Raw genomic sequence first — 26,015 nt, forward strand, 5'->3', positions numbered from 1 at the left:
AAATTAGCTTTGATGGTAGTATTAAAACAACGAGCGTACACCCTCTTGCTACTTCTGTAAAATGGAATACAGGTTGGCGCCTCCCTTACCGATCTCCAATGAAACGTTGTGCAAAGCGTAGAGGTTGCGAGTTCGAATTTCACCGTAACCCTGGATGTATTCTTTGTTATGCCCTTCTCTAAATTGTTCTATCTCTTCTTCTACTTGACAAAGGTTTATTAGCCTAAATTGAGCAAATAAGCCTGCAAATGTATGCAATTCTAATAAAACAATAAAGGAATACAGGTTGGACGATTTAAAGAAGGAGATCAGAAAGAAAAAAAAAGAAAATCAAACTTGCTTACTTTATACTTCGTAACATTTGGCAAAAGAACAATACTCTAACGGCAACTTCAACGCAACTGTCCAGATTCTCAAGCAGCGTTTGTTGAACAATTTTTTATGTTACGATTCGAAATCACTGCGTCGCTTCTAAATTATCTTTTGCTAATAATGACCAACACAAGTAATAACCCTTCAAAGAATTAATTTAAAAATTTTGATTTCCATCAGATCCTCGGTAAGAAGCTTTAAATTTGACGGTGATATAAATTTATTATTTTTTTTCTTCAATTTACTTATTTAAGAAAAAGATTTTATATTCGTATTGATGTTTTTAATTAAATTTAAGGAACATCAAAAATTTTTAAGTGCTTAGGGCCTCTTAGGTTCTTAATCCGGCCCTGTATATATATATATATATATATATATGAGCAATTATACAAGTAAACGCCAATTAGGCGGCCAAAAAAAAATTAAAAAAATTTTTGGGGGCATACTATTTCTACATGAATTTTCTTCTTTTTTAAACCCTAAAAAGGAAAGAAAAAATCGTGAACATGAAATTTTTTCTTTGTGACATACTTTAAATGTGACATACTCTTTCTGACATACTCAGATAAATCTGAGCCATTTACTCAGATAAAACGATTTTTACATAAATATAATATTATTATACTCTTAAAATGTATTTATAGAGATTTCATACTATAACATTATATTTTAGTATAAAAATTGGCGTTTATTTATAGAATTGCTCATATCGTCGCTTTGAAACTAAACCGTCGTAACTCAAAAAAGCAAGTTTTTCAGGAGAGCAATTTCTAACTTTCCGCGCTAATGCTGATCGCGCCAATGCTATAACGATTTATCTGCTCTCTAAATTAATTTTATGGAACTATGAAGCACTTTGTTTCTCTAAAATGGTGATTTTTTTTTTACACAAAATGACCCAAATATCTCATTTTTCGATTTACAACGGTTAGTTTCAAAGCGACGATTTGAGCAATTCTACAAATAAACGCAAATTAGGCGGCCAAACAGAAAATAAATGTTTTTTTTTTGGGGGGGGGGGGGCATGCTATTTCTACATGAATTTTCTTCTTTTTTGCACCCTGAAAAAGCAAAAAAAATATTAAACATGAAATTTTTTCTTTGTGACATACTTTAAATGACAAAATACCAATTTTAAATTTTTCCCGATTTTTTCAATTTAGGAACTTTGATTAAATTTTTTTATTTTTGCTTTTTATACTAAAATATAATCTTATAGTACGAAATCTCTGTAAATACATTTTAGAGAGACATTATAATAATATTATATTCATGTAAAAATCGTTTTATCTGAATAAATGGCTCAGATTTATCTGAGTATGTCAGAAAGAGTATGTCACATTTAAAGTATGTCACAAAGAAAAAATTCCATGTTCACGATTTTTTCTTGCCTTTTTAGGGTGTAAAGAAAAAGAAAATTCATGTAGAAATAGTGTGCCCCCCAAAAAATTTTTTATTTTTTTTTGGCCGCCTAATTGGCGTTTATTTGTGGAATCGCTCATATATATATATATATATATATATATATATATATATATATATATATATATATATATATATATATATATATATATATATATATATATATATATATATATATATATATATATATATATATATATATATATATATATATATATATATATATATATATATATATATATATATATATATATATACGAGGGTTGCTATTTATATCGGGTTGGAGGGAAAGTTCTGTCGTATTTTAAAGAAAATATTTGAATTCATTTATAAAAATATGCGTTTAATATTAATCAATTTTATATGCTTCGTTATTTGCTACAACATGTTGCCATCTTTCACGTAACCTGTGAATTCCTGTATTGTAGAAGTTCTCGTCCTTAGAATTGAAATAGTCAGTAACTGCCTTAGAAACACTTACAGAAGACTTGAATTTTTTACCCGTTAGATAATTTTGCAGAGATCTGAACAGATAACAATATGATGGTGCAATGTCAGGTGAATACGGTGGGTGACTAAGGATTTCCCATCCTAACGCATTCAGTTTTTGAAGTGTCACCATAGCAGTATGCGGGTTAGCATTATCGTGGTGGAACACTATTCCTTTTCTGGACGCTAATGTTGGCCTTTTTTCTTTGATAGCTGCTTTTAATTTATCTAGCTGATTGCAGCACAGAACCGCGTTGATGGGTTTTCCCCGTTTCTGCAACTCGTAGTACACTGGACCTTTCCTGTCCCACCACAAACGAAGCAGTACTTTTCGCTGATGGATACTTGGTTTTGCAACTGTTGCTGACGATGTTCCTGGTTTGCAGTAGGATTTTTTTCTCTTAATATTCTCGTAAAGATTCCACTTTTCATCTCCAGCAACCAGCCTGTCCAAAAACGGCTCCACGTTGTCTCTAATCAGATGTGATGAACACATTCTTACACGATCAGATAAATTCTTTTCCGTTATTTCATGTGGTACCCAAACACTTTGCTTTAACACATACCCAAGAGATTTAATGTGATCTCCAACAGTTGTATGATGAATGCCAAACTCTTCTACAATTTGTCGACTTGTTAAATGTGGATTATTTTCCAACATGGATTGCAAAACATCACTATTGATTGACGACAGAACTTTCCCTCCAACCCAATATTTCAGGCCTTGGCAACAGTAAGTGTTGCTAGGCGACCGCAGACGATTTTAATCGAAAGTTTGATATTTTTAAGCATAAATTCAGCAGACGATTTACCATTACAGCTTCATTTGTGTTGTTGACAGTAAATTGAAAAGTTCTTCTCTTTCAAAAAATGCAATAGAATCGTGAACATTTTCGTGCCATTATTTTTCATAACTTTCGACGTGGATTGTCAAGACAAGAGTGCTTCGATGAACTTAATTCTTTATTCAGCGATAAAGCGCCATCCTACAGCACTGTAAAAAATTGGTATAACGAATTTAATCGTGGTCGATGTTCGATCCAGGACGAATCCCGTGCAGGTCGTCCAAAATCCGTTGTTGTGCCAGAAAAGGTAGATGCTGTGCGTGAACGGATAAAGCAAGATCATCATGTGACATACCGTGAGATAGAGGCGTCTTTGGACATTAGTATGACTAGCATCAATAAAATATTGCATGAACATTTGAGCGTAAAAAAAATTTGTTCGCGTTGGATCTCGCATAATCTGGCAAACGCTCAAAAAAAGGCTCGTGTCGATTGGTGTAAGGAAATGTTGGAAAAATACGTTCAAGGTACATCAAAGGCTGTGTATAACATCTACACAGGTGACGAATCATGGATCTATGCATATGAGCCGGAAACAAAACAGCAATCAACTGTATGGGTCTTCCAAGACGAGGCAAAACCAACAAAAGTTGTTCGAGGACGAAGCACATCGAAACAAATGATTGCCTGTTTCTTCGGCATTAACGGTCATGTGGCAACAGTGGCGTTAGAGAAACGCAGGACGGTCAATTCTGAATGGTACACGACCATTTGTTTGCCAGAAGTCATCGGAGAAATTCGAAAAAAGCAGAAGAACAGGCGAATCATTCTTCATCATGACAATGCGAGCTCTCACACATCGACTCAAACAAAGACATTTCTGACGGAGCGAAAGATCGAACTGATGGGTCATCCGCCGTACAGCCCTGATTTGGCACCCAATGACTTCTTCTTATTCACACACATCAAAAATAAATTACATGGACAACGATTTTCGACCCCCGAAGAAGCGGTTGATGCATTCAAAACGCATGTTTTGGAGTTACCTCAATCGGACTGGAAAAAATGCTTTGAAAATTGGTTCAAACGCATGCAAAAGTGTGTTGATTATCATGGAGAATATTTTGAAAAACAATAAAACCAATTTCGATCCTACCTATTTGTTTTTTCATTATTAGGCCAGAAATATAAATAGCAACCCTCGTATATATATATATTCGAGTATTTTGGTGAGATGTTAATTATCGCATTGAAAAGAGTATAATTCAATTTCATTTTTGCAAAATAACAAGAAAAATGCATTTTTATTTAGAGCACTTGCGTAATTTTTATACAAATTTCGTGATTTTGAAATTCTTTGGGCCCCGGAACGAAAATGTGTCGCAATTTATAAACTTGCTCAAAAAAACACACTCTCCGCTATAATGGACCTTATTAATATAAAATTCTCAGACAATATATACTGTAAGATATTATGTGCTCATGCTCACCGTATTTTTAGTTAAATAATTTACTTATTATATGTCAGTTACAGTAGGCAACAACGAGCAGAGTTTTGTGGGTGCCATGGTGTTAGTTTTGGAATGTCAATAGTTTTTGAGTGAGTGTAAGATCCTTTTTTGGAGCTGGTATCGTATTATTGAGAGGTGGATTGCATTAATTCATATGCAAGTTCGTCGGATCCACGAAACATTATTGTAATGGAGGGAGTTGTTGTTGTATCGGATACCATAGTAGCGAGAGTTCACTGTATTTGATTTTCATGTATGGATAAGTATTTCAAATTTGTCAGAAGAAAAAAAAATAGGAATGTGGGAATTAATTATATTTTTACTTTCTACCGGCATTTTTTGATAGCTATCAAGAAAGAGTTCTTGACTCCCTGGAAATGATCACATGAAACCTTAATGTAAGAAAAGTATTTAATATTTACATTCTACCTAATACATTTATTACAGTTAATTCTATATAATTCCTTGCAGTTAAATTGATTGTATAATTATGACAAAAATGAAAGCGTTTAAAATAATGAAATGATTTTTACGCGACATTGGACACAATAACTAAAAGTACCAAAGCTTTAAGGGTCCTTAACCGTTTAACAAACCATGGGCAGATCTAGGGGTTTCTTCTTCCAAGTGTCACTAACTTGAGTTGCCTTGTCTTCTTCTCGAAAAGATCAAAGATCCGTTGTTTGCTCATCAGTGGATATTCTGAAACAAAATAAAATATTGATTTTATCAATCGGGTGTACTATAACCAACGTCACAGGTCATGTTATTTCTACTAAGTTTGACCAGTAAATGGTATTTTCTGCAAGCCGGACTTCTAACAACAAATAAACATTAAACGAACGCTGATCACCAGGTTGGAACTGTATTAGTCTAGTTCTTTTTATATAATTGATTTCGTTGTTTTATCTCAGTTTATGTATCCATAGTAAACATATTTAAAACTCAATTTATTAATTAAACTTAAAGGTAAACATTATTCCCAGTAAAATTTTCGAAGCAGAAGTAGTTTTTTATCTTCATATTATACTTAATTGAACTGCCTTCATTATCGGAGTATAGGGGGATGCACGTATAGTGTGTTTCACAGGGTATCTGCTACATTTTAGATTCTCAAATTCTAAAAATTAAGACTAATTCCAAGAATTTTTCATGACTCAACGAACTAACTGTTTTCTCCGACAAAAACACAACAATATATTTAAAAAAAGCATTGTAATAACATTAATTGAAATGATAGGTATAACCAAAACTTCATCTTCCTATTTATAGATTTTAAATTTAAAAAAACAGAGTAAAGAAAGAGTTGAAGCAATAAAATAGCTGGAAAAGAAATACAAAAGCAAAATAATTTTTTCTTCAGCAGAATTATATTCCAAAGATACTTTTCTCGTTTCTAGGAAAGGAAAGAAATACTCCTGATTTCTCTATTCTCTTTTCGGAATAAATAAAAATCGCCAATGACTGGCTCGCTTCAGCAAGAATTTGAAATTGGTAAAATAAAAAAATAATAATTAAAATTCCGAAATCGCAGAATTTTAATTATAATTTGGTCTAGAATTGATTTTTCGTTTATTTTTTGAAAGAACACCATAATTTTATACAACTTGATAAAAACATTTTATATTTTAGTGAAATCTGACTGCGAGTGGGGATTTTGTTACTAATTCAGATATTCGGAACACCATGAATTTGGGGGAGGGGGTAAATTCATGATTTTTTTTTAATAGTTAAAACCATGACATTTCATGACAAATTTTGTTCAATACAGAAATTCATGACTTTCCAGGTGTGCAGATGCTCTGGTTTCAACTCATCACAAACCTAAATAAAATATTCGTCTGCAAAATGAGATGAAAAGTAACACTCGAATAAAAGACTCTCATGGCAACAGGCTATTGATTCATATAGATTGGGGTTAACTGTAACATAATCCGTGATATGTGCCCCCGGCTTAAATGGTTTTTCACAGATCGATAATTTTTCATACTTTCGGAATAATGTGTACCGACACGTTTCTTAGAATCATGTATTTTGTCTTGGGGATGTATAATTTTGGGGAGGAAGTAAAATTCTGAATAAAAATTCCAATTTTTTCAAATCATAATCTTTTGTTTTTTCTTTTTGTTCAAAATTATCATAAAACTTCAATTTCCATCTCCCATCATAGAATGAGTGACATTTTTTTTAAAAATCTCAAACTTTTCTAAAAGAATGACTGTGAAAATAATTGTTTCATTTAACTGATCCAAATAAATAAATCTATTAATAAATAAAAAAAAAATATTCTGCGACAAAGGGTTAAAAAGATTTAAACTTTTTCATCAAGTGTTCTCTACAATTCAATGAACAGATGAGAAAATGCAACTCATTAGCATGGAACTAACTGATTTTTCAAACGGGTCCATTGAAAGCTAGTGACCATCTTCGTATACTAGCACTCAATCATATATATATATATATATATATATATATATATATATATATATATATATATATATATATATATATATATATATATATATATATATATATATATATATATATATATATATATATATATATATATATATATATATATATATATATATATATATATATATATATATATATATATATATATATATATATATATATGATTGAGTGCTAGTACACGAAGATCCGATCATTAGATCAAAAGTTATTTAGAGTGTCTCATTTGTTTTATTTGTTAGCAGAGCATGAGCAGTAATTAGTGAATGTGTTAACTCATGTGAGGAAACTCGAAGATTTAAATATTTCCTTGTTACATACAGTACCATCTCGATACAGCTAACATCTGAAAATAATAACTATGAATACAGCTTAACAAAATGTGATGCATTATCACCGGACACAACAGCATAGTCAACTGCCTTCAACCAGTGCATGTCTTTAATGCACGCAGGTTCCATCATGATTTGAACGAATGACGTCACTTACATTAACTGAAAAGAAAATATCTGTTGCCAACACACGACCTAAACTTTAATTGATTGATTTGTTCATTTACGTCGCACTAGAGCTGCACAATGGGCTATTGGCGACGGTCTGGGAAACATCCCTGAGGATGATCCGAAGACATGCCATCACAATTTTGATGCTCTGCAGAGGGGATGGCACCCCCGCTTCGGTAGCCCGACGACCTGCACGCGAAGTCGAGCACTTTACGGAAGAGCAGTTTAACGGGGACCCATATCGCACACCCTCGGTCCCTGCGCAGACTGATCCAAGTGGTCACCCACCCGCACACTGATCGCAGCCAGTGATGCTTGATCTGCTGGGAACCGTGTCTTAACGATCAGTCCACTGCGGGACACCTAAACTTTAAATCTGTTAATTTAATGTGTTCAGAAGAGTAACAAACCACTCCAACAGTTTTATTTGCGCACTTCAAACGTATTTTTCTCTTGCATTAATTGCTAAGCTTCATTAAAACTTAAATGTAGACTCTAAATTATTATGTTATCCGTGTAAAGCAATGAGCACAATTAAAAGCAAAAATGCAGTATTGTTTGTTTTGTCGAAATCAAAAGTTACTTTCATTTGCGAGAAAAGATCACATATTTATTTTTTAGTGTTTTATATAATATACAGTCCCTGCTCAAATTATTAGACGGAACTCTAAGATTCTATGTAAAATCTTAAATATCAGGTGATACTCTATACAGCTTTATTGTTTTTACTCTGATGAAACCGGTTTGTAGTTGTTTATGTTCTTGTATCAATGGATTAACATTGTAATACAATGCGTTAAAAATAAATACAAACGGGAAGTATATAAAAAATCTCGGAAATAAAAACCCATTACATGTATGTTTTAATATAAAAGTATTGCCCATAAACTCGTGCAAATCACGTCATTATCAAAGAACTACACTGCGACTAATAATTCAATCTAATTATTACAATATACTAATATAATACCTGATATAATAAATATCCTATAATATAATATATCGTCTAATGTATCCTATCGTCGAATTTATATTATGTATCATCTCATTTAACCCATGGATACACTAACGTAAACAAGTGTAAAACAGTCACATAAAAACAGTAAAGCTGTATAGTATCACGTAGTATAGTAATTAAGATTTTACATAGAATAATTGTCTAATAATTTGACCTGGGACTGTACGTTAAATGCATAATATTGATGATTTTTATTTTAAAAGAACTGTTTACAGGATACAGAATCTTGGGAAAAAAGGGAGAAGGGAGTTTTGCTGAGGTGATGGCTTGCCAAAATTTAGCAGACGGACAACTCTATGCTTGCAAAACTCTTAAAAGGCACTTTGTAAGGTATGTTCAATTATTTATATATGCTTCATCGGCAGAAGATCGTAGTCGGCGGAAGACGATCTCACGCCCCGGGCGATACAGAAAACGGCGCTATTAACTCAAGCTTGAAAAAAAAAAAAAAAAAAAAACCTGAGTTTTTCAAGAAAAATAAAATAAAAAACTTTTTCCTTGATTGGTCTTGCTAGCGTTTGTTAGCAAAACAGTTGCTTGTATTTTTTAATGACAATATCATTTCAACCAGAAAATTATAAAATCTATATCAATCCTTAATGTTGATTAAAGAGTCGTGGTGGCTCTGGGGAAGTCATTGTGACCTCAATGTGAGAGCTCACCTGGCAATCGTCCTAGGTTTGAATCCAAGCGATGGCTGACCGATACGAATTCCACATCCGGCTCACAACGAAAATAGTGCTGACGTAAAATAACCTCAGCGGTAGACGGATTCCCTTGCCGTCAGACGAACCGGGGTAGGTTTTCGTGGTTTTCCTCCCCATCTAACGCAATACGGGTGAGCTACATCAAAATGTCATTTGTGCCAGCACTCTCTATCCAGGAATTCCCGTCTGGATTGGGTTTAAAATTACAAGGCTAAGGAGTAATTTGTAATTGTATATTCATTTACTATAATATTTGTAATTGTAAACACAAAATTGGGTCAACGATGTTTATAAAATAAAATGATATGCCGATTTAAAAACATAGGAGCAAAACAAATAACATTAATCAATAGATGAATATAATAAATAACAAAAATTCTCAATATTTTTTCCCCATCATAGTTAGAAAATTATTTCCCAGACTCAGTCTAAAATCAGAAAATTCAAATACTATATTCTTAAAACGGGAATCAAATGTTATTAAAACGCGAATAAAAATAGTTGTTTACTTTCATGAAACCAAACTAAATACTTAACATCAAATTTAAAATACTTGTTTTCAAATCTTATATAGTAAATTTATTGAAAAACAAGCTATACAAATTAAACAATTTTAGCTATAGTCACAAATAAATTATAAAAACAAGCTATATAAATAAATATAATTCCCAATATTAATCAGGCGTGTTTTCAGTCTCCCCAGAGAGAGATTCATATAAATTAACTCATATAAATTAGCACATTTTGAACTGCATTTCAAAACGTAACTTGAAGAAGTTTTTGAAAATTTTAAATCGTTTGTTTCTAAGCAATGTTTTTTTAAGCTGGATGATTTAATCAAATTTCCTTCGGTTAAATTTCATACTCAACATGATTTTATGTGAACTTTTATAATTTTTAAGGCTCCTAAATATAGTCAAACCCCGCTATAGTGAGCCTTCAAGGGACCAAAATTTCGGTTCACTATAACCGGTACTTCACTATACCCATACCGCAAACAATTTTAACTAATTTTCCAAACTGCTTCCTTTTATTACACATTATTTAAATAAACGGCCAATAAAAAGAAATACAAGAATTATTAAAAATCAATATGTAGAAACAAAAAGTGTGTTAACTATTAATTTTCATGACTGCTCGTCTTGCGTACAAAAACTTATTTCAGCAAACTCACATTACATTAAGGGTACAGTGGTCTAAAAAAAGGTATCACCCTGACTAACTTTCGTTCTAATAATCGGATTTTTATGTATTAAAAGTGTCAATCTCAATGGTTTCTGGGGGTGACCTCAAATATGCTAATTATTTATTGCCTACTATTAATAAAGTTACGAAATAGGACACAAAAGCGTACTTTCCTAAAAGCATATTTTCTCTGAGTAAAAACATATTATTTTTACTTATTTTTATTCTTGATCTTCAAAATATAGGAGCTGGCAACAATCTGGTAAATAGGGTCCCCATAGTTTGGTCAGGAGAGAGATTAAAAGTTAAGACCCCTTATTTTTAATTTTACTTTTGCCGCTTTTAGTCAGATATTCAGAAACTAATTAAGCAACTGAAAAAAAGTTGCACAAACTCTTAAAACTTATTTACCCAAAGATAATTTCATGCAAAAAATAATTTTTAATTATTATTTACTGTTTTTAATTATTTAATTTCCTCGAGGATTAAAAAATGTTGAATTATGAAGTATGAATTTTTTTTATACCATATAAATCTGCATATTTTTCTATTGAAAAATCTAAAGTTTCACCTGTTTTAAAAAAAAAAATTTTGCGACAATGAAGAAATATTTAAATGTGGCGATTAATATTAAAATATGGTTAACTTACGAGGAACTTGACTTACGTAGCGTAAAATTTCATTCATATTTTTTTCGCTATTAACCGATTTTTTAGTCGTCTAAAAATTTATCCGTAATTTAGTAAAAAAAAATTGAATAAAACATTTTATTCAACGAATGTCGAGTTTTATAAAATCATGGTTCTGATAGAATATGATTATACATCAGATTATGCTTATATTTAATGTGATTATATTTTATTTTTTAGCTTGTTTTTTCAAAAGTTGATACAATTTCAATAATATACATGCGTTCTGAACAATCTGAAACAATTATTTGATTTAATTTAGTTCAACAAATAAATCGAATCAGTGGAGAAATTTGTTATTTAAAAAGGAAAAGTTTTTTCCTTTCGTCGTTCATAATCTCCTCATTACGTAATGGAGGTGGATTTCTCAAAGGAATACCTCAATAAAGAAATGCTATTTTTAGTTAAAAATGTTGAATGTTTTATTTTGAGTCAGCGTTCGCAATCATAACTTTTTTCTTTACAAATAGAGTCATTTAGTTTCAGGAGAAAGGAATTAAAGCAATTAATCCTCTTTTAAACAAAGAAAAAAATGTAGTTCATGTTTATGGGATAAAATTAGCAATATGTAATTCATGTTTATGGGATAAAATTAGTAATATGTAATTCATGTTTATGGGATAAAATTAGTAATACAGAGTTCATGCTTATGGTATAAAATTAGTAATACGTAGTTCATGTTTATGGGATAAAATTAGTAATATGTAATTCAAGTTTATGGGCTAAAATTAGTAATACGTAGTTCATGTTTATGGGATAAAATTAATACGTAGTTCATGTTTATGGGCTAAAATTAGTAATATGTAGCTAATGTTTATGGGATGAAATTAGTAATATGTAATTCATGTTCATGGGATAAAATTCGTATTATGTAATTCATGTTTATGGGATAAAATTAGAAATAATTATTTCCCTTAATTAATTATGTGTTTGACATTATCTTTCTAAATATAAAAATCGTAAGGGTGTCAGACGACACTGTTTTGGATTTTTAACTTAACGTTACACTTTGTCTCACTGCACAAAAACTATACAACCTAAAAAAAACTGTAACTCTTAACTAATTTGGCAACTAATTTAATAAAACAAATTTAAAACAGTAAGAAATCTTTCATTAAGAAAACTTCCATAGAAATCAAGCATATCATTCGCAAAATAATTGGAAAAAAAATTCACTGCGTGCACAAAATTTCTTAAAAACATTCTCTTATTTGTGAAAAATCTATTAGAATAGAAATATTTCTTACTATTTATAGTTAGATTAGATTTGCATGCATTGTGCTAATTGTAGTACTTTTTGATCACGCCCCATTGAAACAATGATTTTAACCCGTTAAAGAATTGTTAAACTAACAGAATTTTCTTTAGTTTATTAGATACAATAAGTACTGCAATTCTGGAGTTCTTGATTGAAAAGTAAACTAAAAATAAGAAAGGTGGTGAAATCTCCTGTGATCACGGGGACCCTTGGCGCCTCTAGCTTCCCAAAGCCTCGAATCCTGGGTTGCTTTGGGACCATGCTAGCTCTAATATGTAGAAGCATGTTTCACCTTCTCATTTGTGGAGTGTGTTTTTAGTCATAATTCTTTTATTACAGCGTGGATCAAGCCTTGGGTCTCACTGAAGTCAGAGCTTTACGTAGACTACGACCGCATGTCAATGTCGTTCAACTACACGACATCATTTTGTGAGTATCTTCTTAGTTTATACACAATCAATCGTATCATTAGAAAGCAGCCCTTTGATTCTTTTGCACTCTCTCCCCCTCCCAATTTAAAAAAAAAAGAAACGTTGAGGTCCATTAACTACTGAATATTAGAAATAGTATAATATATAATAACTAATAAACCACCTATTATACACATCTAACAACATAGAATGAGCTACCCTATAACAAATGGTTGGAGATTCTTATTACTACAGAACTGTATTACATTCCAAAACTACTAAATCAGTACAAGAAGCTTTGTTTAATACAAATTAAACATATAACAAATGAAAAAAACATCTAATTTTGAAAGGGCGATCAGAAAACTATTTCACTTCTTGCCTATCTGGAGAGCTTTTGAAGTAAATCGTTTGCAAAAAAGTATAACATTTGTTTACGCAAAAATATCGTTTTAACATTTCATGTAATAAATAATATTTAGTAAATTTTTATTATTATTCTATGTAATAATTATCAAATAATTTTGAATTGTAAATGACGCACATTTATGCGTCATTTAAAACTAAATAATTTAAAACGGCTAAATCCAAAATTTGAAAGAAATACTCTTTGAGATATAGAAATTTACGATGACGGCTTCATGGAAATTTATTTGCAAACCAGGTTTTGATTTTGCATAATAATTGCAATATTTTGCAAGCAATTTTTTTTCTAGTAATTTTGTGAAATTCCCTTCATGAATTTGAGAATTTTCTACCTTCAGATAATTATATATAGTTTCAGAAAATTATGCAGATTCTCGTTCCAATATTTTTTTACAGGATTTTTTTAGTACAAATATCCTTTATCAATACGATGATTTTTTACGTTCAGATATTTAAAAGTTAAGGAATGAATTGTTTTCCAATAAAGAAATATAGCCGTAGGACTTTTTTTTAAATTTAATAAAAGCTGTCAAATTATCGGCATGTAATATTTCAATTTTTTCAATTGTTCTGTATTTTAGAAAGGGATTATTCTTAAACTCTCTTTAAAACAGTTTTAAAAATTTAATACTCAACAATACAAACCAGTAGCTGTAATGTTTCTTATCAAGCAGTTTTATTTTTAATACATGAGCCCAATGATCATCTTTAGTTTTCATTTTGAAACAGAAATTTCATTGAAAAACAAATTTATTCGATTCTTTTATATAAGTTTATTGTTCATAAGGATTCATTTATGAAACAATGGAATTTCAAAAATTAAATTCAAATACATCATTTCTAAAATCACTTCTTTTTAAAAAGATATTTTTTTTATTCGCGAAGAACAAAAAAAGAAGAAAAAAAACGAGGAAAAAAAAAAGAAAAAACAAATCACGTTAATTGTAAAAAGTCCTGATGATTTCAACTTTCTTATTTTTGAGCAGCGATAGTATTTTTCCCCTCAACACGGCATATATAAGGTGTTCCGTATTGACCACCCTTGACGTATAATTTCAGAATTCTTGTCAGTGTAGCATGTATATTAAGGGTGACAAATAGATGTTTAATTAAGTGCAATACATATGCGTTGAATGATAACTAGAGAGAGAAGCAGGAAAGGGAGAAATATCGAAACCAGTTTGATTACCTGCTAATGACTTGGCGGCGTTTCTAGTGATCACCTTCTAAATCTTCTGTGTTTCCCAAAGGCAATCAACTAGTGATAACTAGTGATCTCACTAGTTATTTGCCAGATTACAATAACGCTTTTGTTTTTCTCTCGCTTCAATATTATGCCCATTCTTTTCTTTTCACATTACTTTTGAAGAGAATTCTAAAAATAAACCATTGCAGAATAATACATATGTTGCGAAGTTAAGTCTAGTACAGTCCCTGGCCAAATTATTATACGCACTCTAAGGTTCAATGTAAAATCTTAATTATTAGGTGATACAGCACATCATTAATGTTTTTACTCTGCTAAAACCAGTTTATACCAGTTTATGCGTATCAATTGACTAACATAGTAATGCAATATGTTAAAAATAAATACGAACAGGAAGTATATATAAAATCTCCTAAATAAAAACCCATTACATGCATGTTTAAATATAAAAGTATTGCCTATAAAATGGTGCAAATCATGTCATCATTAAAAAACTACAGTGCGTCTATTATAGTTTGATCTAATTATTATAATACAATAATCTAATTATTATAATATAATAATCTAATTATTATAATATAATAAACTAATTATTATAATATACTAATTATTATAATATACTAATAATTTGGTCGAATTATTAGAATATATTAATATAATGCTTGATATAATAAATATTCTATATTTATATAATATATCGTCTAATTTATCCAATTGATGCATAAAGGTAAATAAGTGCAAACCAGTTTCAGTCACATAAAAACAATAAAGCTGTATAGAGCATCACCTGATAATTAAGATTTCACACAGAATCCTATAGTGGGTATAATAATTTGGTAAGAGACTGCAGTATTAAATGCAGATTCTTGTCCCGCAATACTTTGTGCCGTGATCTTAAGTAATTAAAGATACTCATCTTTTAATAGAGGGACAATGAAAAAATAAATATTAAAAGGTATCGGTCACCAAGGCAATTTCTTAAGACAAACATAGTCCGGATAGATGACCTTGAGATCAAACAGTGCAACACGCAATATTTCAAGTTATTGAAAAATTCTCACGCGATCTATCATAGACTCTTCATAAGTCATCTATGTTTCATGAAATGATTTCTACAATCAAGTCATTTCTGAATTTTTACTTTATCTTTTTTAAACGTACAGTGCACAAAAAATAATAAAGATTAATCGAATGTTAAATATTATTCTAATCTGAGCCCTCAGAAACTAGTAAGGATACTCTTACTAGTACTCTTAGGATAATCATTCTTTATTTCGAAATATCCCTACATAAAGAAATGTAATTTCCCAATAAAATATTTTTGTTTTATTCTATTTTCTTAATCTTTATTTTAATAATTTTTCTTTACTTTATTAATCTTTAATATTTTCCATCATGTTTTCTCTCTCACTGTATATATATATATATATATATATATCATCATAAATTTTTTTATACCATAGCTCACTTAAAACATATCGTTTTTATAAAAAAATATTCTCATTGTTTTCAGTGACAAAAAGTCGGGTCGATTAGCCTTGGTATTCGAGCTTATGGACTTAAATATGTACGAACTGCTCAAAGGTAGGTCATTTATTTTTAGTTTGTGCACTAAAAATGAGCATTTTATATTCATCTTATTCGCTACATGTTTCATAATATCTGTCCTTAATTTCTGCTTTTTTTTTTCAATCCTTGTCAAAAATAATGAAATTATAGTCCTCAAATGATTATTGAGGGAAGTCGAAAGCATTAACTAATGAATCCATGGTGAGAAATTGTGAGTTCTGTAGGTTGTTGATCTTATCAAAAAGTCTCGCCTTCATCCATACTGATTCGATTGCGTTTTTTTTTACTCGTTTTAAAATGTCTGGTAGTAGAATTTACAATCTCCATCTGCAGCCTATGAGGGACATACCTGAAATTTATAAACAAAAAAAAATATATATTTATTAAAAGGTTCCGTTGATTTAATTCAAAATTTATTTAATACTACCTTTAAAAATAGTAAAAAATCACTATTTACTAAATGATCACTAAACCCTAAATTGTACAAAAACTATTCTCAATATCAGAATGCATTTAAGTTCAAATATGTTTAGGTTAAATATGAAATTTTTAGGTCAAATATGAATTTTTTTGTTAAAAATGAACTCAACTGTGAATTAAATTAAATATATATTTTCTGTGGGAGCTGAGTATTTTTAAAAATCAAAAAACAAGTAAAACATTTTCTGGATGATTCTCAATCGCATATATATATATATATATATATATATATATATATATATATATATATATATATATATATATATATATATATATATATATATATATATATATATATATATATATATATATATATATATATATATATATATATATATATATATATATATATATATATATATATATATATATATATATATATATATATATATATATATATATATATATATATATATATATATATACATATTTAACAAAAGATTACTGAGCCAAAAATAAAGGCAACCCCTCATAATCAATATTGCGTTTGAAAATACTTTAGCGATTGCGAATCGCCAACAAGAGTGTGAGAATTAGTGTAACCATGTAACTGAAACATATTTGTGGTAAGAAAAAAATAATAAATGGTTATAAATAGATTTTTGTTTTCGATTAGGCGAGACAGTGAATGAATGAATGTATAGTAGTATAGAAATTAAAATTTTATCCGTTACATTGATCGATAAGGAAAGAACAAAATATTTTATGTTCGCTTTTTATAAAAATTAACTCACTGGTTTAATTTAAATATACTTCGATTCATAATGATTAAAAAAATAAGTTTAAGTAATTAAAGAAATTTTTAAAAGCTAGGATATATGGAATTGTGGCATCACAGTTATTTTGCAGACCGTTCGGAAAAAGAATTATTGCATTGATTATTGGAAATTGTTTACGTTGGAAATTTTCTATATTAAATGAAATATTGCGAAACAAATCAAAATTTTTGTCAGATTTTCGAAATCCGTTTCAAAAGTTACTTACAGATACAGGATTATTAACCCTTTCGTTGAAATGCGAAGTGTGCATCTCTGTATTCGGATTTAAGTGTTATATAACGATTGAGTGTTATAAAAAAATAACTTACAAGATAGCGTTAAAAATATATCGTTTAGTAGTACTTATCCAATATAAGTCACTAGAATAAGTGAAGGTACTGATTATTAAGAGTATCACTATTAAATATGTGCAGTCCCTGCCCAAAATATTAGACGCACTAAATTCGAAAACTCCTTCTATAAAACTAAAAATTCGAAAACTCCTTCGCAGCAAATTTTAAATGCAGAAATTAATTTCTATTGTTGAAGCTTTACTTTGTTATGTATATGTGTTGTTGACAAAATAATTTTAACTTCAGCTAGGAGAAAACCACTTCCAGAATTTAGAGTAAAAAGTTACGTTTATCAATTACTCAGATCATTGGATCATATTCATAGGTAAGCATGAATTTCTACAAAGATAAAATGAACATTTGTATTATGAGTGTGTTTTATGTTTTATAGCTAAGAATGTGTATTCACTCACTCGAGGTTTTTAATGAATAATTTCACTTGAAATAATGACAATCAGAAAGATGCTAACTTTTTTCTGGGTTGTTTCAGAGATGAGTAGTAATGAGGGCGTTCACTCCTTGTCACTCGTGACCGGAATAAGTGGTTCGAAAAATCGATATTTCAAACGGAACATCGTTAGAACCGTTTGAGATGTATCAGCTCATTTGAAAAGACTTCTGCAAAATGGTTTGTTAAATCAAAAAAAAAGAAGAAAAGTGTAAGCTTGATTAAAATCTTTATTGGCATTAAAAAATAGGAGGATGGTATTCGACTTGTTTTAATGGTTAATAAGTAAAAACTTTGACCAAATTAGCGCTAATATTTTGTTATCAAGAATGTGATAAATCCTCAAATGTTGAAATGATCTTGGACGAAAATTTAATTTTGACGAAATTTTTTCACACCTTGTCACATCAGCTCATCCTTATGTGTCCTAGTATCTTCTTTTATTTTTACGAATAGTCATTCGCTAAGGATACAGTCCCTTTGGCCAAATTATTAAACGCACTCTAAGATTCTATGCAAAATCTTAATTATCAGGTGACACTCTATACAGCTTTATTGTTTTTTATGAGACTGTTTGCACTTGCTTACGTTAGTGTATCAATTGCTTAAATGGGACGACATAGAATATAAATTTAACGATAGGATAAATTAGACGATATAAATATAATTATTAATGTGCAATTATTATATAATTATGTAGATTATTTATTTTATCAACCATTATATTAGTATATTACAATAATTAGACCAAATTATTAGACACACTGCTGTGTTTTGAAAATTACGTTTTTTGCACGAGTTTATAGGCAATACTTTGCGTGTAATGGGTTTTTATACGGAAGATTTTTTATATACTTCTTATTTGCATCAACTCTTAGGGTATTGCATTAAAATGTTAACGAATTGATACACGAACGCAAACAAGTTCAAACCTGTTTCAGCAACGTGAAAACAATAAAGCTGTATAGAGTATCACCAGATAATTAAGATTTTACATAGAATCTTAGAGTGCGTTTAATAATTTGGCCAGGGACTGTACAAAAGATTGTAGAAAAAAAGATACAAGAAAATAACTAATATTCGAGAATTAGTTCTGGAATTATGAACATACGTAGAGTTGAAATTTGACGTGCTGATTTTGAAATGTGTTGTTCCCTTCCATTGTACAATCAATGTTTCATGAGTGTACAGTGCGCACTCCATTTCAATGGTTCTCAGATATGCTAATTAATTAGTGCAGACGATATTTTAAGTTACGAAATCAGACAGTAAAGAGTACTTTCTCTATATGAACGTATACCTTTCTTTCCCAACAGATACAGATTTCTGACTTCCAAAATATAGGGGGATCCAGAGAATCGTCAGGAGAGCGATCCAAAGGTTGAACCTCCTAATGTTAAATTTATTTTTTCGACTTATATTCGTGAACTTTTTTAGACAATCGAACATTTTTTGCTCACAGCTATAAAATTTGTTATTCTGAAGAAAATTTCAAGAATAAAATCAATTTTAGAACCTATTTATTATTTTATTTAATAATAATCAGAAAAGGTTTGAATTGTAAAGGTATACAATTTTTTTACATTATTTAAAAAAATATCCAAATTTACGTGGAAAAAAATACGAAATTTGAGCGAAATGGGTTCAATAGTTCCTGTGAAATCCAAGTTTTAAATATACGACTTCTTTATAAAATTCGATTTCTCAGGAGTATAGTAAAGATAATAAATTGATTAATAAATTGATTAATTGATAATAAATTGATTAATTGATTGATTGAGTATAGTAAAGATAATAAATTGAATTTTATTTTAGACACGGAATCTTCCATAGGGATGTGAAGCCAGAGAATTTGTTGATAAGGGTAAGATATATTTATTAAATCTGTTAAAATTACAAGTTGAATTTTAGCTGTGCCGAAATGAAAACTTAAAGGAATTGTAAATGAATTTTTTTTAAAAATCTGTCTGAAGAGTATTTAAACAACTGAATAGTGTTCATTTCCTTCAGAGAAGATTGGGCACGTAATATGCTGCAATCGAAGCTTTTGTTTACGTACTATCAGGCCAAAAATGTCCGGAGAACCGGTTGTGGAGGAATAATGGTGTGGGGGTGTTTCTCCTGGTTTCGCCTGGGTCCGTTAGATCCTGTGGTTGGAAACATGAACTCTTGAGATGTACAGTCTCTGTCCAAATTCTTAGGCGCACTCTCAGATTCTATGTAATATCTTAATTATCAGGTGATACTCTATACAGCTTTATTGTTTTTGCTCGGATGCATTTGTTTACGCACCTGTATCGATGGGTTGACATTGTCATGCAATGCGTTAAAAATAAATACAAATAGGAAGTATATAAAAAATATCCTGAATGAAAATCCGTTACATGTATGTTTAAATATTAAAGTATTGCGTATAAACTCCTGCAAAACATGTCATAATTAAAACACTACTGCGCGTTTCATAATTTGGTCTAAATATTATAATATACTTATCTAATACTTGATATGATAAATATTCTACATTCATATAACATATCGTTTAATTTATCCTATCGTCAAATTTATACTATATATCAGGGATGGGCAAACTACGGCCCGCGGGCCAACTGTGGCCCGCCGGAAGGTTTTATCCGGCCCGCGGATATAATTTTAATTTGCCGATCAGTGGCAATATACATAAACAATATACATCCATTTTCTTGTCAACTATTTAAAATTATTTCTGTTTTTCCTTTTTTAACAAAGTACTGATGACCTTTTTACTTTCTCTATTTTTGTTCTACAAAACATAAATTGATGGAAATAGTTAGCACAGACGGCTTCAATTGGTAAAATGTTGAAAGCAGAAGTTCTTCATAGAATAGTCTTAGATTGGCTCTAACTAGCGTTTGTCTTTCTCGAGGAATCTAATATAGGTAAATTGTACTTCACATTTGGCAGACTACGCATTTTAAGATCCAACGAACGAACAATCTAACAATCATCTGGAGCAGTTGTTTCTAAATATGCCAAAGGTTTACAAATCATTACCAAATGCTAGTTTCCAAAATTTAATATTTCATGCCCAGAAAATCAGCTCTATGTTTGCTTAATCTTGTATATGTGAACAAGAGTTTTCAACTTTGAACCTTAGAAAGAATCATTTCAGAAGTGGACTAACAGAAAAGCATTTAGCCATGTTCCGTAAAATAGGCACATCTCGCTTCGAACCTTAATATAAGGAACTTTTAAAAACGAAATCGCAATTTCATTCATCTCACTAAATATTTAAATTAAAACCTGTATATCACTTTTTTTTTTAAATTTTGAAAGTTTTATTTGTCCCACCAAACATTTTTTTTCTCGATTTTTGGCCCTCGACCAAAAAAGTTTGATCAAAATAGTATCATCTTATAATTAAGATTTTACATAGAATCTTATACTGCGTCTATTAATTGGGCTGTATTTTGGAAGCTGATTTCCTAAATCCACTTGTGCAGAGCTTCAAAATATTTAATTTTCAGTACTTGCTGCAAAAATATTATGACCGAAAAAATAATAAAAGTACCTGAATAACTGTATTCTATTATTAAAATATTTCAATTGTTAGTGATATGTGACTGATATAGACGTGAAAAGTGGTTTAGCTTATTGCTTTTTACGCTGTACAAAATAGAAAATAGTTCTTTCAACAAGCAGAGGAACTAAAGTAGGGCATATTTTTCGCACACCCGCCGTTTCATAAACGCGAGGCAAAGAAAAATGGTCCCTAATGGATTAAAAATCGCTCCAGTTCTATTCGTCCTAGTTTTTGTGTGAGCGTTAGAACAAATTAACTCCGAACCTAAAGGGAATTGTGTGAGACACACAGACTCTTCACTTCATCGAATAGAAAAAAAGAAACGTGTCTCACATATTGGAGTGGATTTTTATACGAATGGACGCGCAATTGTGTTGAGCGCGTGACCTGTCGGGTGGAAAGTTGCATGGAGGGAAAAAATAAATGCATAGAATGTTTTTGTTCTTTTAATCCAGTAGTGGCTTAATCGTTTATGGTATCGGACCACTATCGGAAATACAGTCCCTGTGCCAAATTATTAGATGCAATATCAGATTCGATGTAAAATCTTAATTATCAGATGATACTATACAGCTTTATTGTTTTTATGTGATTGAAACCGGTTTGTAGTTGTTTACGTTAATGTATCAATGGGTTCAATTAGCCGATATACGATATAAATTTGACGATAGGATATATTAGAGAGACGATATATTATATAAATATAGAATATTTATTATATCAGGAATTATGTTAGAACATTATAATAATGAGATCTAATGATTAGACGCACTGCAGTTTTTTTTTTTTAATAATTTCATGTTTTGCACTACTTTATAGGCTTTATATTTAAACATATATGTAATGGGTTTTTATTCAGGACATTTTTAATATATTTCTTATATGTATTTATGTTTTAACGTATTGCATTACAATGTTAACCCATTGTTAAAGGAGCGTAAACAAAGGCAAATCTTTTTCATCCTAGTAAAAACAATAAAGCTGTATAGTAATCACCTGATCATTAAGATTTTACATAGAATCTTAGAGTGCAGTGGCGTACGCAAGGGAGGGGTTTAGGGGTTTAAACACCCCCCTTGAGCTCAGACAAAATGTCAAAAATAAAAATTTTAGTAGAAATTGTGCGAACTATTATTTTTTAAGACTATATAATTTTATTTGCCTTATGCCTACTTTTTTTTTTCTCGTGGTATTTCTCAGAATACTGAAGAAAAAAAACATTTACTATAATAGGGTTGTACTTTTGAAGCCAAATTCACGTGATACTGTTACGGACTGGTTCCTTTCTGTCCTACCAGTATAGTTTTCGAGACTGGCTGTCATTCGCGAGGTCTTTACGCGATGATTCTGGAATCTTAGACGTTCTGTCGTCTTTGAGACAATTCGAAAATTTTGGAGATGAGGTGAAAAAATATATAAAAGGGGGAACGGAGTACAGTGGAGTTAGTTAGTCAGACTAAGAGTTATCTCTGCCGCTTGTCTTTCGGAGCTTGTGGCTAAATCTGTTTTGATTTATCTCAACAAAAAGTTCATTCAATCGCCGAACCCGTCGTCGCCACTATTTCGACTAGTGAAGAAATCAGTAACAATACCATTGGAGATATGGAGCTCGTTGAAGTTATTCATTCCAGCTCGAAACTTTGAGATCGTAGCATAGCGGATACTTCTGTGCCAATATATATATATATATATTTGCTGTTCTTGGATCTTTAGGATGTCAAAACGCAAGAATTTAACAATTTTTAATTATTTTGAGAAAAAATCACGACCTGAAATTAGTGAGGTGACAGCATCTAGTACCAATGTAAGTTTTTCTGTTGTACAGAAATGTGATAGTTCCGTTGAGGAAAACGTTTCTAGCATAACAAAATCTGATGAATGTGAAAGTGGCCCTCAAAGTGTTACTTCCCACCCACATGACATTAAACTTTTTTCAGAAAATATTACATTATGTTATTAAACTTAAAAAATCAAATCAAAATTTAACTAACCAATGTTGTCTAAATAAAAAGTCAAAATTGTCCAGCTGTCTAAATTAGTGAAATAATAGTGCTTTATTACAGACTCGAATTTCTTTTAGTAGTTTCAGAAAATTATGAACACCCCCCTTAAAAAAATTCTGCGTGCGCCACTGTTATAGTGCGTCTAATAATTTGGTCAGGGACTGTATTCAAAAATTGAGATAATGAATACAAAATGGACACTTCTTCCATTTTATAAATTCACTTTTTCTGACGTAAAAATTTAAACGCAGAAAGTAAAAAAAAAAAAAAAAAAAAAAAAAAAAAAATTAGTTTAGACACATTTTCAAAATTATCAACAAAAAAAAAATAAATAAATAAAATACAAAACTTTCCTCAAAGAAAATAAGTTGAAATTTTCCGATCTTGGCATCGTTTTTTTTTTTCTTCTTTTTTTTATTCTGTTGAGTCTGTAGAAAAAAATCATTCCCTATTTATAGTTCATTCACGCGAACACGCGATAGACGGTTCCTTTCCCCAGTTGTTGAAACAACAACAAAGTAGAATAAATTCTTTTCTCACGTGATCACATGCTCAATATATTTTGGCGGTAAATTATTGATTATTTCGGCCTTCGTCTCATTTAATGGATCCCCACTAACCTTAGCTACGATTTGCAGTCAATTTTTGTTAAAATTTTTTATTATGTTTAAAGAGTTACACTAATGATCTCAAGTATTGCCACTTTCTACAGGCAAAGTTTGAATTATTTCAGTGAATGAACGCCAGGAATAAAATAACTCAAATCGTTTTCAAATTAAGAGTAGAATAAGAGAATCGTTTTCAAAATGATATCTTTTGGATTTTATTTACGTTGCCCCCAAATACTGAGTTACAATTCATTGAGTTTTTCTAGACATTTTATTTTTAGAAGTGTTGTTTTACTGGGGTTTTTTAACGAGGGCCACTCTGGAAGTGGTTTAACTTAAGCAAACGTTCGATTAATTGTCAGGAAATTGTCACTATACGCGCATCTATTTAAGTACGAATTATCACTTTCTGAAGTTATTTCCGATCCAAACTGATTCCTTCACGCATCGAATTCGTGACAAAAATTATTTCTCAACTTTGGTGAAATTCTTACGAACATGATGTTAGGAAAGAAATATTAGGCATTTTCACAAATATATATTTTGCATTTTCGAGATATTTTCATATTAATAATTGGGCAAAAAGAACGTTAGATTCTGGCTAAATCCGCCGGGGAAAGATAGTGCTATACCCGATAAGTAAGTAGCAATTCTGAGGCTATGGGAAATAGACCCAAGCGAACCGCGATGGCTCAGGGGATAGAGCATTTGCCTTCCAATGAGGCGAACCGGGTTCGAATTCCAATCGGTTCGAATTCAAACCAAAAATATCCTCAGTGGTAGACGGATCATGGGTTAGAGTCCCCTTGTCGTCAGGCCTTGCCTCTCCATGTAACGCAAATGAGGGTTAGCTCCAACAAAAAGTGCTCCACGAAGGCAAATTTCTCCTAATACTCGATCCAGAAGTTCCATTGTTTTCTGGATTGGGTTCAAAATGACAAGGCTACGGAGTTGAACATTAATAGTCGTAACCCCATAAAATTGGGTCGGCTGTTCAACGACGGTTATAAAATAAAATAGACCCAAGTGTTCGATATTTTTTCATTCAGTAATAATAAATATGTATTAAAAATTATTATTTTTTGTTTGAAACTAACTCGATATTTTTTTAAAAATAATTTTAATGAATTAGGGTAAACAGATTATTCGAATCGTTTCATAAAAAACGCAAAAATACCGTTCCTTTTTCCTTTTTTTCTCTTAACTATAAAAATTAATATTCTAAATTGCGTTTAGTTGAAATATTTTAAGGGTTAGAAAAGAACATTCGAAGAAAATCTTATTCAGCAAAATCGGCTGTAATACTTAATAATTAGGTTATATGTCGTACGTGATTAGAGTTACTTAGGTTGAATTGCGTCCTGGTCGACGTCCTACGCAATCTAGGATTAACATTATCCGCAGAAGCAAGTCATTACACGCTCCATATTTTATGTAGTCTATGGGTTGTCTCTGCTCAACTGTGATAAAGGAAAGCACAGGACAGCATTCATGGTTTAGTGAATACAATTTTTTTTATTGCAATCAATTATGTATTATTATTTTTCTTCATTTGAATTTGCAACTGACTCATAAATACTTAAGAGCTAAAAAGTAATCATCGTGCTCGAGTAATTTCCGCCTAAGTAATCTGGTACATTGTGTATCCAACACAAATTTATAATGCACCTTCAATCTTCCATCGATTCATAGCAGAATAATTAAAAGTAAAGAATTAAATTTTGGCACTAACACTTAAACGCATTGACCTATAATATTCATAGTAAATTCAAAGTCTTGGCAT

General features: G+C 30.5%; 1 protein-coding gene across 2 annotated transcripts in view; it reads left to right on the forward strand.

Annotated features, from left to right (window-relative positions):
* Positions 1-26,015, forward strand: part of LOC107437751 (MAPK/MAK/MRK overlapping kinase) — a 62,601-nt gene that overhangs the window by 22,363 nt on the left and 14,223 nt on the right. The window contains exons 1-6 of one of the 2 annotated variants that reach the window (XM_087153457.1): positions 447-581; positions 8,788-8,902; positions 12,751-12,840; positions 15,968-16,038; positions 17,861-17,939; positions 19,878-19,926. In XM_087153457.1, coding sequence (XP_087009583.1) covers positions 8,835-8,902; positions 12,751-12,840; positions 15,968-16,038; positions 17,861-17,939; positions 19,878-19,926 — 357 coding nt within the window. In that variant the 5' untranslated portion in view covers positions 447-581; positions 8,788-8,834. Of the gene's footprint in view, positions 1-446; positions 582-8,787; positions 8,903-12,750; positions 12,841-15,967; positions 16,039-17,860; positions 17,940-19,877; positions 19,927-26,015 lie in introns of those variants that run through there. The other variant, XM_087153456.1, reaches the window with a different exon arrangement.

Source organism: Parasteatoda tepidariorum, chromosome 10, assembly GCF_982258835.1.
Source record: "Parasteatoda tepidariorum strain Cologne lab strain chromosome 10, Ptep-v5.0, whole genome shotgun sequence".
Taxonomy (NCBI): domain Eukaryota; kingdom Metazoa; phylum Arthropoda; class Arachnida; order Araneae; family Theridiidae; genus Parasteatoda; species Parasteatoda tepidariorum.